Source organism: Eretmochelys imbricata, chromosome 10 (genome assembly GCF_965152235.1).
Source record: "Eretmochelys imbricata isolate rEreImb1 chromosome 10, rEreImb1.hap1, whole genome shotgun sequence".
Taxonomy (NCBI): Eukaryota; Metazoa; Chordata; order Testudines; family Cheloniidae; genus Eretmochelys; species Eretmochelys imbricata.
The window spans coordinates 70,056,207-70,072,498 of NC_135581.1; the positions used below are offsets into that span (position 1 = coordinate 70,056,207).

General features: G+C 44.5%; 1 protein-coding gene across 1 annotated transcript in view; it reads right to left on the reverse strand.

Moving 5' to 3' along the window:
* The window catches only part of FANCI (FA complementation group I), a 32,405-nt gene extending 16,508 nt beyond the window's left edge, over positions 1–15,897 (reverse strand). The window contains exons 1-18 of the mRNA XM_077829005.1: positions 15,778–15,897; positions 14,313–14,385; positions 13,781–13,911; positions 13,161–13,317; positions 10,701–10,758; positions 10,065–10,106; positions 8,733–8,856; positions 7,672–7,757; positions 7,375–7,507; positions 6,968–7,060; positions 6,186–6,322; positions 5,317–5,494; positions 4,834–4,921; positions 3,602–3,732; positions 2,852–2,922; positions 1,672–1,786; positions 1,340–1,462; positions 28–96 (exon numbers count right to left, since the gene is read on the reverse strand). Coding sequence (XP_077685131.1) covers positions 28–96; positions 1,340–1,462; positions 1,672–1,786; positions 2,852–2,922; positions 3,602–3,732; positions 4,834–4,921; positions 5,317–5,494; positions 6,186–6,322; positions 6,968–7,060; positions 7,375–7,507; positions 7,672–7,757; positions 8,733–8,856; positions 10,065–10,106; positions 10,701–10,758; positions 13,161–13,317; positions 13,781–13,911; positions 14,313–14,385; positions 15,778–15,861 — 1,893 coding nt within the window. The 5' untranslated portion in view covers positions 15,862–15,897. The remainder of the gene's footprint in view (positions 1–27; positions 97–1,339; positions 1,463–1,671; positions 1,787–2,851; positions 2,923–3,601; positions 3,733–4,833; positions 4,922–5,316; positions 5,495–6,185; positions 6,323–6,967; positions 7,061–7,374; positions 7,508–7,671; positions 7,758–8,732; positions 8,857–10,064; positions 10,107–10,700; positions 10,759–13,160; positions 13,318–13,780; positions 13,912–14,312; positions 14,386–15,777) is intronic.
* Positions 15,898–16,292: the final 395 nt, after the last annotated feature.

Genomic DNA, 16,292 nt, shown 5'->3' on the forward strand with positions numbered 1-16,292 from the left:
TTCTATTGCTCTGTGAATGTACTTTACCTGAGACAGCAGTGTTTCCATTATGGAGTTACTCAGCTGAGAGTTCCTGCGGAGGACATCATAAAAACCCTGAAGGTAGGGGAGAGAGACAAATTTGCCAAGATTATCAAGAGGAGGAAACAATCCACAAACATAATTTTGAGCTGCAAGGCAACAGTGAACTTAACCCTTTCGCACTGGAAGTAATCGGGAGCTAATAAAGTTGTGTTGGGCATGCTGGAAATACTGGCAAAGTGAGACAGCACAGGAAGAAGATACAGATGTCTTACATGGAGTCCACACCCAGGTGGTATCCCCTTAGTATGGGTAGCATCAAGCCCCAAGTCTGACTTTCAGTGTTGGAGCATTAAGTGGCACGATCTTAAAATTTCAACCTGTCTCTGGAGCAGATTTCACAAATACAACATATTCCAGAGGGCAATCCACAGGAGCAGTAATTCTTTAGACCTTGAAACCTCAATGGAAGAGCAAAGTATCTGCACGTCCTGTAGCACACAGACAAACACATTCCAATACGCACACCAACTCGCCAAAAATCAGTCGGCCCAAACCCAGGGAAGAGAAGCAAGAATGCTCACTCTGATCTATAGACAGTTTCCCAGGAGCCCCTTTCCCCAAACCCGATACATCATAGGTGCCTCTGGAGTCAGACTTGCACCTGAAAACAGCTCTTCATACTAGACCCATCACACACACAGCTTGGTCAGCCCCAAAAGGGCTACAAGGCAGAGACAAATAAATGGTTGCCTCTCACCCAGAGAAAGCACAGACATAGAGGGAACGGATGGTAGAATCCTCAGGACCCCTGAGGAGATTCCCCATACACCCTCCGGCCAAGGCTCTCATTAGAGCCTGTCAAAGTTGCTGCGTAATCAGATCAAGGCATCATTGTGAAGCCCCACCAGGAGCCAAGCAAGCTGTCCCTTCAGTTTACCAAGCCCTCCTCAGAGCGGGAGAGACTGGGAATCTAACCCAGGTCCCCGACATGGCAAGCAGAGCATTGGCCAGGCCAGCCACATTACATTTTACCACCAAGATATACATCAAGGACAGGTGATAATCAAAAGCCTTTGGGAGGCTTATATAGATTTAAAATAATGAGAAACAAAAGGGTTAAAACAAATTAGAGTCCCTAGAATGTCAACATCATTCTGAGGAACTCAGCTAGAACCTGGAATCCATTTCCCACAGGCGCCCAAAGATCCAGCTGGTGGCGACAACATTCAGTCATCATTGACCTGGGCTGGATTAGAACCAGCTACTTAGCAGCAAAACTGGTGATTTATGAAGACATTGCAGAAAGCCAGTTTACTTCGTATAGCATAAGTCGGACATCAGCCTGCTGACTCAAGCATCGCCTCAGGCTGCCCAGGATTTCAAGGCAAAAGGCCTCATTAGCTGCAGAGTTGTAGCAGGCGTGAATGTCTGCCTGGACCTGAAAGAGAGCACATTAGTGAAGGCACATGGGTTATGCTTCCCATTTATCACTATGCAAGAACTGGATCAAAAAGGGAGACAAACCTGTCCTTTCAGCCAAGGAAACTCAGACCAAACATTTAACATCCAGCCTCACTCCCAAACAGAAAATCATCCACATATTATTGGGTTTTCTGTACCATTTTCAAGGGGGTAACCCACACTCACCTGACTAGCACCGATGGCCTGGCTGCACTGGGAAAAAGTCAAGCTGCCCAGAACCTTAAAATTCTTCAACAGCAGCAAAAAGCCAGCAACTGCAGCTTTCCGAGCATCTAGCTGCCTATGAGTTGGGGAAAGAATAGAGAAGCATGAAGAGGGGTAGAAGGAGTTAAGAAATTCAGAGACCAGCTCAGCTACAAGATTGTTCTGAGCAGTTCATGCAATTTTCTGACACACACCGAGGGCCTAAAAGTGGTAAAAAAGAAAAATTAAAGCAATGCCGCATTCCCCAAAGGAACATCTGATGCCCCAAGGAATTAACAGCTTGGCAATTCAGTTAGTTTCTCCTACGTTCTCCAGTCTTACGACACTGACTTCTCCTTTCTGTCCCACTGATGTATATAGCAAGGGAGAATGCTGGGCACAGACCTGCTACTTAAACAGCTGTGGAAACTGGAATGAGAGCAAGGCAGCAAAGAAAGCTGCATGTTTGCAGTGGAGATAGAGGGGAGGTTTTCTCACATCTCTCACCTCTTCTCTTTCTCTCTGGCAGGGCTGTAGTTTTCTATGCTGGGTGAGTCCCATGGAAAGCAGGATCTTTGCTCTACACAAATCTAGGTGATATCCCAGGTCTTTCATCAGCATCAGGCTGCTTGCTTTAAACAACAAGTGGACTTTTGCATCTGTAACTAAACAGACACTACCAAGCGACTCCACAGAGACTCCTAATGTACTGGAGACAGCAAGGCAAATCATCCAGAACTTTGCACAGAGCAGATCTTTCTACAATCTCAAAAAAGGACCAGCCATACTATGGCAGCTTGAAGTTTCTAGTCATCCATTCACTTTGAGCTCCCCATGGCAAAGGTGTGCTCAGGTGTGTGGTTATGCAGACACCTAATAGTGGAGTTTCTTTTAATTTGATGTCCTTACCTTGAGTTTCCATCTGGTTTTCTGAATTTACAGGCTCAGGGTCAAGGCTCCTCTAGATAGAACTGTGGAGTTCTCAATCCAGAGGATGGTGGTGTGACTGTGTTACAGTACTGGGGCCAGGGTGGGGATGGGATGGTGGGGTCTCCATAAGTAAAAGGTGATTGTTAAACCAAGAAGAAAAAGAACCCACTTCCAATCCAGAGCTCAACAATAACTTAAACACCTTTTCAAAAGAACACTGATCCCATCTTACCTGGAAAAGATGGCTTTTCGGAGAACAAGTATGAGGGAGTCCCTCACTGACATGCTGACTTTGAGCAGCGGCTGGAAGGGAAGGGATCTATTAGGCAGAGCAGTAATGAGGCAAACCAAGCTGTGTGTGAGAGCACACAGGCACGTGCGCTCCTATCTTATGCTAGGTTTCCACACTTTCATCATTACAAAAGGACACCCAAAGAGAGTTTTGAAACAGGAAAGAAAAGAGATGGACCGGCAACAGCAAGACATCTTGGCCTGCTGTTGAGAATGGAGCATGAGGATTGGGGGAGAAATCTGTGGCCCTCAGAATGGAGTACTGGCGGCTAAGCCGGTGACAGTTCTACCACTAAGACAATACCCCAGCACAGAAAAACATAATATTAGAATAGAATTGGGAAGAAGGTAACTCTATGGGCCATTCACAGCTGTTTCTATTCTGTTCTGGTATCTGGGCACCTTCCATCTTCCAGATGAAAGGTCCTAGCAGGGAGAGTCCTTGACTGTGCTTTCAACTAAGGGGCACTAATGTTCAAGAGGGGAGCTTTCAACTAAGGGGCACTAACGTTCAAGAGAGGCACCATGCTACCCTGAATAGCCTGCCAGCTACAGCAGAGGACTAGAGACACTTTAACAAATATATGTGCAGATAAGGAAGGTTACTGGGTCCCCAATATAATTGTGGCATGAAGCTATGGCTGGAGCCAAGCTCTAACATATTCATTCGTAGGGAAATGCAAAGCTTTACCTGTACGGCCTTGAGTAGCCCTTGCACCATATCAAGAGGCAGAAAGGACAAATTATCAAAGGCCTCAGTGACTTTGGAGGACGAATTCTGAAGGATGAGTGGAGCAGACACAACGATATTAGACAGCAAATCTGAAAAACAAGATTGTAAGAAGAGCAGCTGCTGCCAAGGGCAAAAGCAGGGGCCACATTAAAGAGTAGGGTATGGGAGAGAGGGATTCTGTTTCTTTCTATGGGGTCAATGAGTCAAAGAGAAAATCCACAGCCTCCCCATTACCTGGAAAGGTTCCATTTGGGATGATCATATTGTTAATCCAGTCTCCTATCAGAATACAGGGTGCCATATGCACACAGCCCAGGTACAGGGGCCAACTTATCAGGGTGTACCCAGGAGCGCCTTCTCAGTAGTAGGCCCAGGGCTCCGGGGCATCTTCCCAATGGAGATCAGATGAAAACTAATTATTGCCAGTTTCAGGTCACACTGCAAGACTCGCCTATTCACTAAAGCATTCCCCAAAGAATCAAAGCAGAAGAAAACCTGACAGTGTGTCCAAAGACAAATACCAATAATGAAATCAAAGAGGAAGGCAGAGAACTAATGGTCCCTTCTGGACTGGTCCCTACATAGTGGTTAGGTACTATAGCGATAGGGGATTAACGTACATGCTGTATAGGATATTTGCATTTCTATAAGGATGGACAACCACGGCTCTGGGATGAACTATCCCGTTACAGGTTTCAGAGTAACAGCCGTGTTAGTCTGTATTCACAAAAAGAAAAGGAGTCCTTGTGGCACCTTAGAGACTAACCAATTTATTTGAGCATGAGCTTTCGTGAGCTACAGCTCACTTCATCAGATGCATACCGTGGAAACTGCAGCAGACTTTATATATACACAGAGAATATGAAACAATACCTCCTCCCACCCCATTGTTTCATATTCTCTGTGTATATATAAAGTCTGCTGCAGTTTCCACGGTATGCATCTGATGAAGTGAGCTGTAGCTCACGAAAGCTCATGCTCAAATAAATTGGTTAGCCTCTAAGGTGCCACAAGGACTCCTTTTCTTTTATCCCGTTACAGTGTTCTTCCTCTGTAGTGAGGTGTGTGTTGAATTGCATGGACTTAAGACACCTAATACTGTTGACCCTCAGGTCACCTGATCAGGAATTTCCTCTATAAAAAAAAAACTTCTGAGAGCCACATACACTTCCCTCTCTCATTTTTATTACCTATGAAGTGGTTGATGGGAGAAAAGGCCTTTGTGATTACTCTATTCAAGACCTGCTCCAGAATTGCACTTCTGATTGGCTCATGGACCTAAAAGGGGAAAGGACAAAAGAAAAAACATAAAATTGAGATTTTCATGTGATTTCAGGTGCTTGGTCATTGTCCATTAATGTCCAGGTTTGAAGGGTAATATTTGACCAGTCCCTAGAAGTTACCTTTGGCTAGCTGAATAGAGACTGATCCAGGATGGAATCTGGATCAATTAAAAGAAAATGTAGGAGTTGAGGTTAAAGGCTAGAGGTTAAAGCAAAGATCTGAGAGGCTTAGGTTCTATTCCCATCTCTGTCATTGATTTTCCCCATCTTCCCTTCTGTTCCCCTGATAATGGAGAAGAACAAAATCTCATAAAAAGTTGACAAGAGAGCAGGGGCATGAACAGAGTTTCCCCAGGAGAACATATGATGTTATCCTAAACCTCATCCTACCTTAAAGGTTTCCAGCAGGATATTAGCTCCCAGCCTGCATGCCTGCTGGGCTGGCATCTTGGAAAGGCCATAACTGGTTTCAGCAGCTTTTCCTAAGGCCTTTTTTGGCTCGTATGATTCCATTAAGGTGAAACCAAGTTCCACCAGCCCTTGAGTAACATGGTCCCAGCCAAAAGCACTGGAAGAAAATGTTAAACAGAACAGGAAAAAAAGCAACTTAATAAAGGGGAAGGCTCAAGCTGCAACATTCAGATTAATAAACTCTTCCATGGTCACTCAGGGGCCCAATGCAGGTTGGCAGTTGTGTGAAACAAGCATGCTCAGCTCTCAGGGTAGGGAATGCCTCCACAAGACTCTTCAGTCCCAGGTCCCCCAACCAGCAAAGGAGAGACAGAAAAGCTATAATTCCTGCGGGAACTTTCAGTATTTTAAACAATGCTGTCCATACCAGATTCAGAAATGGCGCTGACTGATGGCTGGTTTTGGAGTCATATATGAGATGTTTAAAGCGGTAATGGTGGTGGGGTGGGAGGCTAACAGAGGATCCTTCCCTCATTCACTAACCAGAAAGCATTCACACTACAGCAGATAGCATTACTGTAAATGGTCAGCTACCATTCCCAGCAGGAAGTTGGTGGTTAGCGGTTTATAATTCAGCTACTCTGCATCACAGATGGCTAAAACTTAGGAGACACCTGTGCAACTGTATATTTTTTCAAAGGTCTCTTATATAAAGCTATGAAATAAAGTTTGAGGTTTGAAATCAGTTTTCAGTAATAGTTATCATCCCATCACATTTCTATCTAGGCCAAGACCCCACTCTCTCCCAAAAGCTCTTGAGCCCTGGGTAGTGTACTCCAAAAGCAAACCTGTTTTCCACCACTTCCAGGATTATGGACGCTATATCATACTGCTGAGGAAACAAATCCTGCAGGAATTTTGAGCCCTGGAGGAACTGCAGGTCCTTGCAGCTTCTCACAATGGACATTTTCAGAAAGTCAAACACCTGAAACATAAAAATGGTGTGAGTGAGGAGGAGTCTGTCCAAAGCCATTTCCACAGGTAACCACCAAGTGAGAGAACCATCTAGAGCAGGCAGTGTCGGAAGCATCAGTGCCAGCTGCTCACACAGCTCCCCCGACGTATCTCAATACATTCCTTCTCCAGGACGGTTGTTCCCCACCTTACTCACAGATGCAGCCAAGATGCATGAGCCAGGGGGGTAGCGTACAGTCGCCCAGCACCTACATTTGGACATAGTCATTTTGGTTTTCGGAAGGCTAAGTTGCTGTCATCCTCACTCCATTGCACTCCTTTCATGTCATGTAGTAACTATATTATTAGATGAGAGGTCTCTCTGGAGGCTGTGTCATAACAGGTTTCAATGGTCTACAGGCGAGGCACAAGAATGGGAGGATAAACCCCGCTCATTGATGACAAGGATGCTCCCGTGCTCAAGAGCCAGGAAGCATGACTCCCAATCCATTCAACAGTATTTGTTTCCTTTGTTATTACCCAGAGTTCATTTCTGAACCTATACTGAAAAGGGAGCATAATATGAACATCCCCTCTCCCCCGCCATGAGCACAACACACGGACAAGGAAGCTTTATGCAAAAAGAATCCTTAGGTTACACATAAGTAAAACATACCTGCTCTTCAAATCTGTGTTTTATTGCCACCGAGAGCACAAGAGCCACACTGAAAGGACACAGGGTCTTGCCAGGGTCCCTTTGCTGTTCAGCCTAGGAAACATCAAGAGACAGGACAATCAAAGAGCTTGTTATTTATGATTTAATTAAGCTTCTTGCAACACCAAGGAAGCCATCATTGCTAATTTAGGCCAGACTGGTGTTATGCTACCGCAGAATTGACCTAGGTTGTGGGGGAATGTCTTACCCCAAACACACTGAATCACTATAGATGTTTTTGATGGCCATAGTGGTATTAACAATTTCAAATCCTGCATAAAGATAACCTGCTAAACCTACCCTCTAGTTTAAAGACCCCTCTCTCGTTCCCCAAAAAGCCCTAACGGTGTGCTCTACATTTGCTGTACCTTTAGTAGTTTGATTAGTTCCCTGCCAAGACCCTGGTCCAGGTTGATAACAGAGATAATATGAAGAATGATCGTGCCTTCCACATGACGGAGTTGGTCTAGGGGCACCGTGGCAGCTTCAAGGTCCACTGACCTGGAAGACATAGTAGAAAACCCTAGGTTTCAATTCCTGTTGTAATTGATGCACGCCAGCTCAAAAGCACCGAACAGGACTCATACAAGAGGAGTGTCAGGTAAGGCAGGGAGGGTTACAAATACCCAGGCAACAAAGGAAGACAATTATAGGAAAGGACTTACTCTGGAATCCTCTGCTCTTCTTTTTGCCTTTTATCTAACTGGTTGAAAAAAGTGATGATTCCTTCCAAAACAGTCTTCTTACTGCCCTGAAAGGCAGGACATAGCAAAGCAGCATAAACTATATTAATCTATTGCACATTCTGTAATACCACAGCCCCCAGGGAACTGCAGTCTGCTTCCCTGATTTCCCCTTGCAATGCTAGTTTCATAATATTTTTAATTTCCCATGTTAAGTCATTGTGTGGGGCTCCTGGGGTAGAGTAATTGATCACTGTATTGTTTGTATATTCCTTTGTACAGCACTTATAAATAAAAGGTTTTTCATTAGAATGGTTTCTTTAAGTGACAAGTCCATTCAAAGCGGCTAGAAAGCCCTAAAACAGTAACTGAGGCTCTAGACTTGAGCTAGTGAATCAAAACAGCCTCCCACAATACAGGTAGAGACTATCTCTGGATGGATCATTCTTTTATTGAGTCATTCATGGAATAATAGTAACAAATGTGGGAGTGGAACAGCCACCCCGTCCCAACTAAATGGCTGGTACCTCACTGACAGCAGCTGCTTGGAACAGGGGCACAGAAATGAGACCTTTAAGATTGATCCAGACCACAACCCAGAGGCAGGTCACACTATGTGAGCCATGAACATACTAGAACAGGCAACCCCCTGAGCAGAGAGATGGATTCCATGTCTAGGAAGACTAATAGGGACCTTGCCTATTATCTTTTGGAACTGTACCCACTGCTTTCTTCTCCAAAGACGCCATGTCACAGCCATCCTCCTTTCAGTTGAGGAGGAGTGGGCATGACTCTCTTAGTGAGACGCATATAAGGCTTTCCACCATCTCCCTAACCCCCATGGCAGAGCCTGCTCCCACCTTCCATCAGCCATGGGAGTGAGCTGTCCAGCTGCGAGCTGAATTTTGATCCCCTGCATGATCCAATCCATAGCTCACTTTGTGTATTTTCTCTCTCATATGTGCATGCAGCACGTATCTCCTATAGTGGTTAGGTGCAAGTTCTGTCTTGGAGAGCTTCAGCAGCTCTCTTTGTGGTTTTACCTTTGCAGAGAGTAGCAGCAGCTGATAAACCAGAGGAGGAATTTCTTGGAGGTCTAACTTGGAGAATATCCTCAGGACCTTTTCCACGACAAACTGCAGCTCTTCTGCACTTAGTGGGATGTCCCTGAAGAATCAAAGGTGCAGACCAGTCAATGCCATTCAGTTCCCAACCCTGCTTCCTTTAGAATACCATAGCAGGTTCAGTCTTTGAACTAGCCAGTAGTACTCTAGCATTCCCAAAGGCCCACCAGAGGGACCAAAAAAAAGCTACTTGAAGTCCTGGATAGACGTTATTGCCATAGACCCCTCAGCTCCCTACAACTGTCTCAGAAATTCAGGTTCACATTCTGAACTCCAACACAAATTGCATATCACAAAGCCTCCCTCACATTGTGCTTGCCCATGAATGGACAGTGCCGACTTTTCAAGATACACAGAATCAGAGCCATGACCCAGCCCAGAGTCCCCCGCACTCAAGGAGAGAGGGCTGAATAGCCAGGCATATACATGGAATTGGCAAAATACACATTATGAATAAGGCTAAGATATTGTCATGCATATTTTTAGTAAAAATCATGGACAGGTCACGGGCAATAAAGAGAAAATTCACGGAAGCCCGTGACCTATCCATGACTTTTACTAAAAATATGCATGTCAAAATGGGGCCCCGCAGTTCCCAGCCACCACAGGCAATGGAGGGACCCTGCAGCTCCCAGGCACTGTGGGCTCAAGTCACGGAGGTCTCTGGAAGTCACGGATTCCGTGACAGAACCATAGCCCTCACTACTAACACAATTGATGTTCCCTGTTAAATGATGAATTTAACTACCCACTTGGTGTGCCCTAAGATACTAACTAAGGAAGTAAGAGTGGTGGGTGGGGAAAAGAATCCTATCTATTTTCCAAATGGCTCCTCCATAATCCACATTGAGCATTAGAGTCTCTAACCTTCCCTTGAAGCACATGCCTAACTCCCCCTAAGGCCAAGGAAAGGTATCTGCAAACACCAAGGGGGGACAGACCCTGGTTTCGCACATATTTATACTTGTGATGTGAACAAGGGAAGACATATCAAGGGTCCCTATTCCTCAACAGCAAGCAGCAGATATCGAGCCAAGTGAGACTCTGGGAGAAATGGCACAGCCAGTGCTGTCCCTGGGGCATTTTTAGCAAGCTGCGTGCAGTCCCCAAACACACCCAATGGATATACTCAGCACCCACGTAGTACCGAGGGTATAACTGCCAGGTTATTAACGCAGTCCCCAAGCTGCTTGTGAAACAGGAGGCAGAAATAGATGCAAAATAAGAAAACACTGAGGTGGGGGAATTTACCTGAACATGTTGGTGAGATGAATGACACACTGATGATCCCACCTGGTCAAACAAAAGAACAGGTGCCTGAGAAAGGGCAGAATTGCTGCTTGTTCTCCTCGCACCCCCAAATTTAGTTAATGTCTACAGTTCTTCTGTTGCTCTCTCAAAGTAAGAACAGAAGCCTGATTTGCACTAAAATTCACCACTGTTACCAGCTACTCATCGATAGTTGGAATGGCTCTGTTTGGCTGCTCTTCTCCTAGTGACAACAAACAGGAAAACCAAAGGAAAAGACCTAAGCACCCTGTGAGGCCAATTCATGCAGCAGCGTTGCAGGTGGCTCACCTGCCCTCCCAGCTGGAGAAATTGCCACACTGCCAGCTCTCAGAGGAGGTAAGATTTAAAGGAAGTAGAACAGGGCAAAGTGGAGGAGATTCTCCAACCCAGGGAACTCTGCAAAGCACAATGTAAAGGCATTATTTGGCTGCAGACTCTTCTTAGAATTGCAGAAGCAGCTGGGGTTTTAGACTGAGGCTAGTGTGTCATTTTATAGCAGATGGGTATTAGATAGATTTTTTGTAAAGAGCCCAGATGCTGATAGGTGTGTAACAATTCTTAAATTAACAAATAGAAATGAAGAGGAGATGTACACACCTGCTGGAGCAGAGGGTATTGATCAACTGCTTCTTAAACTCTTCTCCACTCAGCTCACCTGGAGAAGCAAGAGGTATTTAGGAGCAGATTCCAGTGAAACGAAAGTATAGGAGAGAGACCTTAATATTGATGCAAAAATTATATTAATACAATTATAACTATTTTATTAGGTCATTACAAGCTTGTTTGCTTCTTTACTGAATATTAAGGTACAGCTACAAGTATGTTACAGCCAGAATGCTTGGAAATACCACAATACATGTATTTAGCTAGTTAAGTTACAAAATGTTAAAGCTAATCAAAGACGTTCCAGAAGGTTTCTACTTCTATCTCCCATGGATAACAAACATCAAGAGAAACTGTGTAAAACATCTATGTTTTAGGCAGAGGCCTAATTGTAAAAAGGAATGTAGAGCCATAAGTCTAAGGAAGTGTCCATACCAACCCCTTTTATTTAAAAAGAAAAATCTCTGCTTGTATTTTTGAAACTCCAGGAAAAACATGTACAGTTGGAAATGTGTTCAAATTTTGGTTATATCTTAAAAGTTGAAATAACAAACCCTTTGTGAAAGGCATACATTTACAAATATGTTAGCTAAATGCAAAGCTCCTAATATCACTACTATGTAAATAGTAAAATGCTTTATGTACCAACATGGAATCTAATTACCTTGCTAGACAAGTATAACAAGCCATTTAAATATAGAATATTTATATTAATAGGGAATTAATTAATTGCTGGCAGTGCACAAGCAAACCCTCACCCAATTCAAAGAGGCAAGAAAAATCATCCTCCAAAAATTGTCATGTAGAATTAATAACTTAAGCTAAAGAATTTCTAAAAGTTATTTAACTTTAAAAGGCTGTTTTGAGAACAAAACCTTTTTATAGAAAGAACAGGTTTGCACTTTTGAAAACAGAATTTCAATTTCCTGTCAAACTCTAATAAAACTGAAAGAATATCTCAGAGAACGGACTGAATAAAAAGAAAAAGTTACAGCTAGCTTTGAAAGTTATCTGATGCTTTCCTGACAGAAAAACAGAGACAATTAAAGAAATGTTGCATATTCATTAATAAACTGCATATTCATAAAATGAAGGGGCTCCTAAGGATTACCCAGGAAGGCATGGAGCCAATGAAAGAGTGACAGCAACCCACTTGAAGCTAAACAAGCCCAAAAGGGGTGTGTTTTCCTATAGTGTCATGAAAATAGGAAGGAGAAGGGTATAAAAGACTCTGAAGTGAGCACACCATACACATACCCTGGGCTAGTTTGTTTAGACAGAAAGCACTCCACAAGTCATAGACAGCTAAGAAAAACAGAGAAAACTCAAGAATAAACCAACCCCTGGGGAAAACATCCCCAAAAACTTCATCAAAGATTGATGAGAGAAAGTTAACTAAAATACTGTCAAGGGGTTAGATTTAAACTCTTGTACTGACATTTTTGGGATAGGAAAATGCTGCTGTCACTTAAATGACTAACTGTTTCTCTGTTAATCACCAGATGGTTAGACCATGTATTCGTGGAGAGGAGATGGGGGCTAATCCCTGGTAAACGGAAAAATAGTGGAACTTAGTTGGATTTAAGATTCTTTGGGCAGGTCTTCACTACCCGCCGGATCAGGTTGTGATCCCCGAACCCGATCCCCGAACGCACTCCCCATCGACTCCGGAACTCCAGCTCGTGAGAGGCAGCTGAAGTCGGCATATCTTAGATTGACACCCCCTTCCCCCCCAGTGTAGACCAGAGCTTAATATTAATAATTGACCTGTTTTAAGACAGCCCCTTAAAAGGCTTCTTCTACCTAACTAGTTTAAATATTTTGTTTTATTTCAAAAGATTTAGTTAAGATTGCTTTCTTTGTCTAATTATAAACTGTTAAGGTTATTATTAACAACACAGGCTTCTTACCAGACCTTAAATTATTTTGCCCTACATAAACAGTTGTAAATATCTAATAAGATATAAAACTGAATTCACAATAGTTTGGGGAAATAATATACTTTGGTGATACATTACCAACAGAAGAGTGACCCACCAAAGGAGGGGTTCACTCTCAAAGGTGTAACTGTTAAAAGCTCTCTCCAGAGACATACAGAAAAGATTATAACAAAAATAACCAGTTTATCATTTGTGTTGTTTTGTTTAATGTTTTTTCTTTTTCTAATAAAAAAATAGCCCTGGTTAATAATTTTTGTGATTATTTTGCTTGGTCTTGATCATGGTATCCGCTAAGGTATGCAAAAGAATCCCTGTGACTAAAAGTAGTGGGAGTCACATCCCTGCGCTGGCAGCAAGAGAAACAATTAGTAAGAGCTGGCCTACCATTTCATGTTTCTTTAAATATTTCTAGTAATTTTTAAAATGAAATTACTTAGAATCCAACAATTTAAAACTACCCCTCCCTTTCCACCACACAAAGGATTGGGCAGTGAGTGGGAAGTGAAGGGATTACCTTTCCCATAAACCAGGCTTTCTTTAGAGGTAGCCAGTGCAGTAAGAACTGTAGAAAACAACTCTAAGGACTTCCCATTAGACAGGCTTCCTCCTTTAATAACATCAACAAACAGAGTGGCCAGTTCAGCCAATGCAGCGCCTGGTAATCGACGAGCCTGATAAAAGATTTTTTTAAAAAAAGAGTATGAGGAGATGCACTAGAAGACTCCAGACATAAATACAAGTGATTAAAAGAAAGCAAGTATACTCTCAAGAAGCCAATGAGAGCCACATTAGAGACTGCTGGTGCAGCCCAATATTGTTTAGTAGAGGAAGTCACCCTGAAACACAGTATGCACACTGGACGTTAGAAATGGAGATAAGTCATGTTGACTAAGTCAAGGGATTGGACAGTCTGAACTACTTCCAGGTACAAACATCCAACTATGATAATCACACAGATAACACTTTCCAAACATTAACTAACCTCATCTTAGGTGAGACTCATGCAGGTGACCCACTCATTTTTCCTAGTGGCCTAATTAATAATTGGAATCCACATCTCACAGGTAAAAGGGCACTTCCCCTCCCACCTAGATCCAATAGGCCCCATATAAGCCACTCCAAATGAGCACCTACCTCCAGCATCAGCAGCCCTATGATCTCTGACACGATGTCCAACTGCAGGTCCCCCGACTCCACCAGCTGGATACAATGTTTGTAAACCTGGAGTCTCCTGAGAACACCATTCTGCTGAGAGCAAGGGGAACCTTATTGTGGGGGGGGGGGGGGGCGGGGGAGACAAAGGGGAAAGGAAAAAAAATACTCTTAAAGAACTTAGCTAATTCCTGAGTGCATCTGTGGTATCTGAGAAAAGTTAGGTTAGATCTATTTCCCCTTCCCCAATACATGTGTAACATTGCCACATTCAATTGATCCCAAGGTCAGGAAGCCTGACCGCTTGTATTTAGATAGAATCACAGAGAGAGATGATCAACATTTTACCTGAAAACCTACTTCTTCCATGATATCTACAAGACCTAGTTCAGTTGCCAACTTACCTTCTTCAACTAGATATTTCTTGAGCAAACAGTTAATCTATATGGGCAAGTCAAGAGCCTTCTGAAAGTAAGTTATCCAGAGGTCAATGAAACCCAAGTTGTCCCATTACCTTTGAAGATTCCCCTCAGCAGTACGGCAGTCTCCTTTCCCTTCACAGCCTGCCTCGTAATAAGGTCACCAAGCTGCAACCAGAAGGAAACAGCTGTAAGATACCAGTTGCTTATTTTCATACTTCCAACATTTACATTTGCAGGTTCACCCCCACCCCCTTCTAGGAAAAGCATTGCCTGTCCAGGAACTAATTCCCCAACAAAACGGCTGGGACTCACATACCTATTATCCTTCACCTGAACACCTTGCCATATTGTTATATTGCACATTGATTGGCAGCAATGTCAGACATTTCTCCATCCCTGTAGAGTGGATAAACCTAACTACAACCCTCCTAATAGCATTACATGGATCTGTAGCCTATCAGAGACCATACCAAGGCACAAGGCAGTCCTAAATAAGTTCCCAATCTGGGTACACCATAGAACAGGGGTGGGCAAACTTTTTGGGCCGAGGGCCATATCTGGGTGGGGAAACTGTATGCAGGGCCATGAATGTAGGGCTGAGGCAGGGGGTTCGGATGAGGGAGGGAGTGTGGTGTGTAGGAAGGGTCTCAGGGCAAGGGGTTGGGGTGCAGGAGGGGCCTCAGGGCAGGGTGATAGAGTCCAGGAGGGGGTGCGGAGTGCGGGAGGGGGCTCAGGGAAGGGGGTTGGGGTGCAGGAGGGGTGCAGCAGGGGGCTCAAGGCAGCGGGTTAGGGGGTCTCAGGACAGGGGGTTAGGGTGAGGGGTGCAGACTCCGGCCCAGCGCCGCTTACCTGGAGCAGCTCAGGAGTGGCAGTGGTGCGCAGCAGGGCTAAGGCAGGCTCCCTGCCTGCCCTGGCCCCGCGCTGCTCCCAGAAGTGGCCAGCATGTCTGGCAGTGGCTCCTGGGGGTGGGGTGGGGTAGGGTAGCCAGGTCCACCCGGCCTGCCCTCGCCTGTGGGTACCACCCCCAAAGCTCCCATTGGCCACGGTTCCCTGTTCCTGGCCAATGGGAGCTGCAGGGGGCAGTGCCTGCAGGTGAGGGCAGCACACAGAGCCTTCTGCCCCCCTATCCACCAGTGGCTGCAGGAAAGTGGTGCCAGCCAATTCCGGGAGCGGCATGGGGCCAGGGTAGGTAGGGAGCCTGCCTTAGCCCCACTCTCCCACAGGGCTGGCAATCCCACAGGCCGGAGCGAAAGCCCTGACGGGCCGGATCCTGCCTCCGGGCCGTAGTTTGCCCTCCTCTGTCATAGAACATACACCACAGCTCTAATCTATTCCAAGTTCTTCTTTAGCCTTTGGAAATTTAGCATACAGCTAGAACTATTCATTCAGAGTACCATCTTACAGTTTTTTTTTTTCACCTCAAATGTCCAGTGAATTAGTATGGGCACTTTTACAACATCTTCAAATGAAGGAAAATTCTAGCCGCCATTCACTCCTACTACAGCCCATGCATAGAATCCAAGAAAAGCCTCAAATGTTCAAAAATATGCAACTCACTTCATTTTCCTTCAGGTTTTGCAGACATTCCTGAAGTCTGTCTAGTGCTTCTTCTGCTGCTAGAGATAAGATTTTCTGGTCCATTGTAGCTCGTGTCAGTAGACTTTGCAGCACCGTCACGCATTGAATGTGTTCTGGAAAATGACAGGGGAATTAGCACTTGGAGAATAATACAGGAAACCACCTAGTCCTTCCCCACAAGAAATCTGTGCAGATAGCCATTGGAGAAAATTATTATTCAAGAGGATTTTCAAGGAATAACTCCCCCCATTCATCAGTTCTCCACTACAACACAATTTGATTTTACGTGTCTTTTACCGAAATGTCTTCCAATGTACAAGTTAAAACAATGGAAACATCACAGTAATGGCACGTGAGAGAAAGAATGGGAATCATAACTAGGAAAGGGCAATGGTCTACAGCTAACCATCAGTAGCAGGGGTTCTCAAACTGGAGGTCGGGACCCCTCAGTGGGTCACAAGGTTATTACATGGGGGGTTACGAGCTGTCAGCCT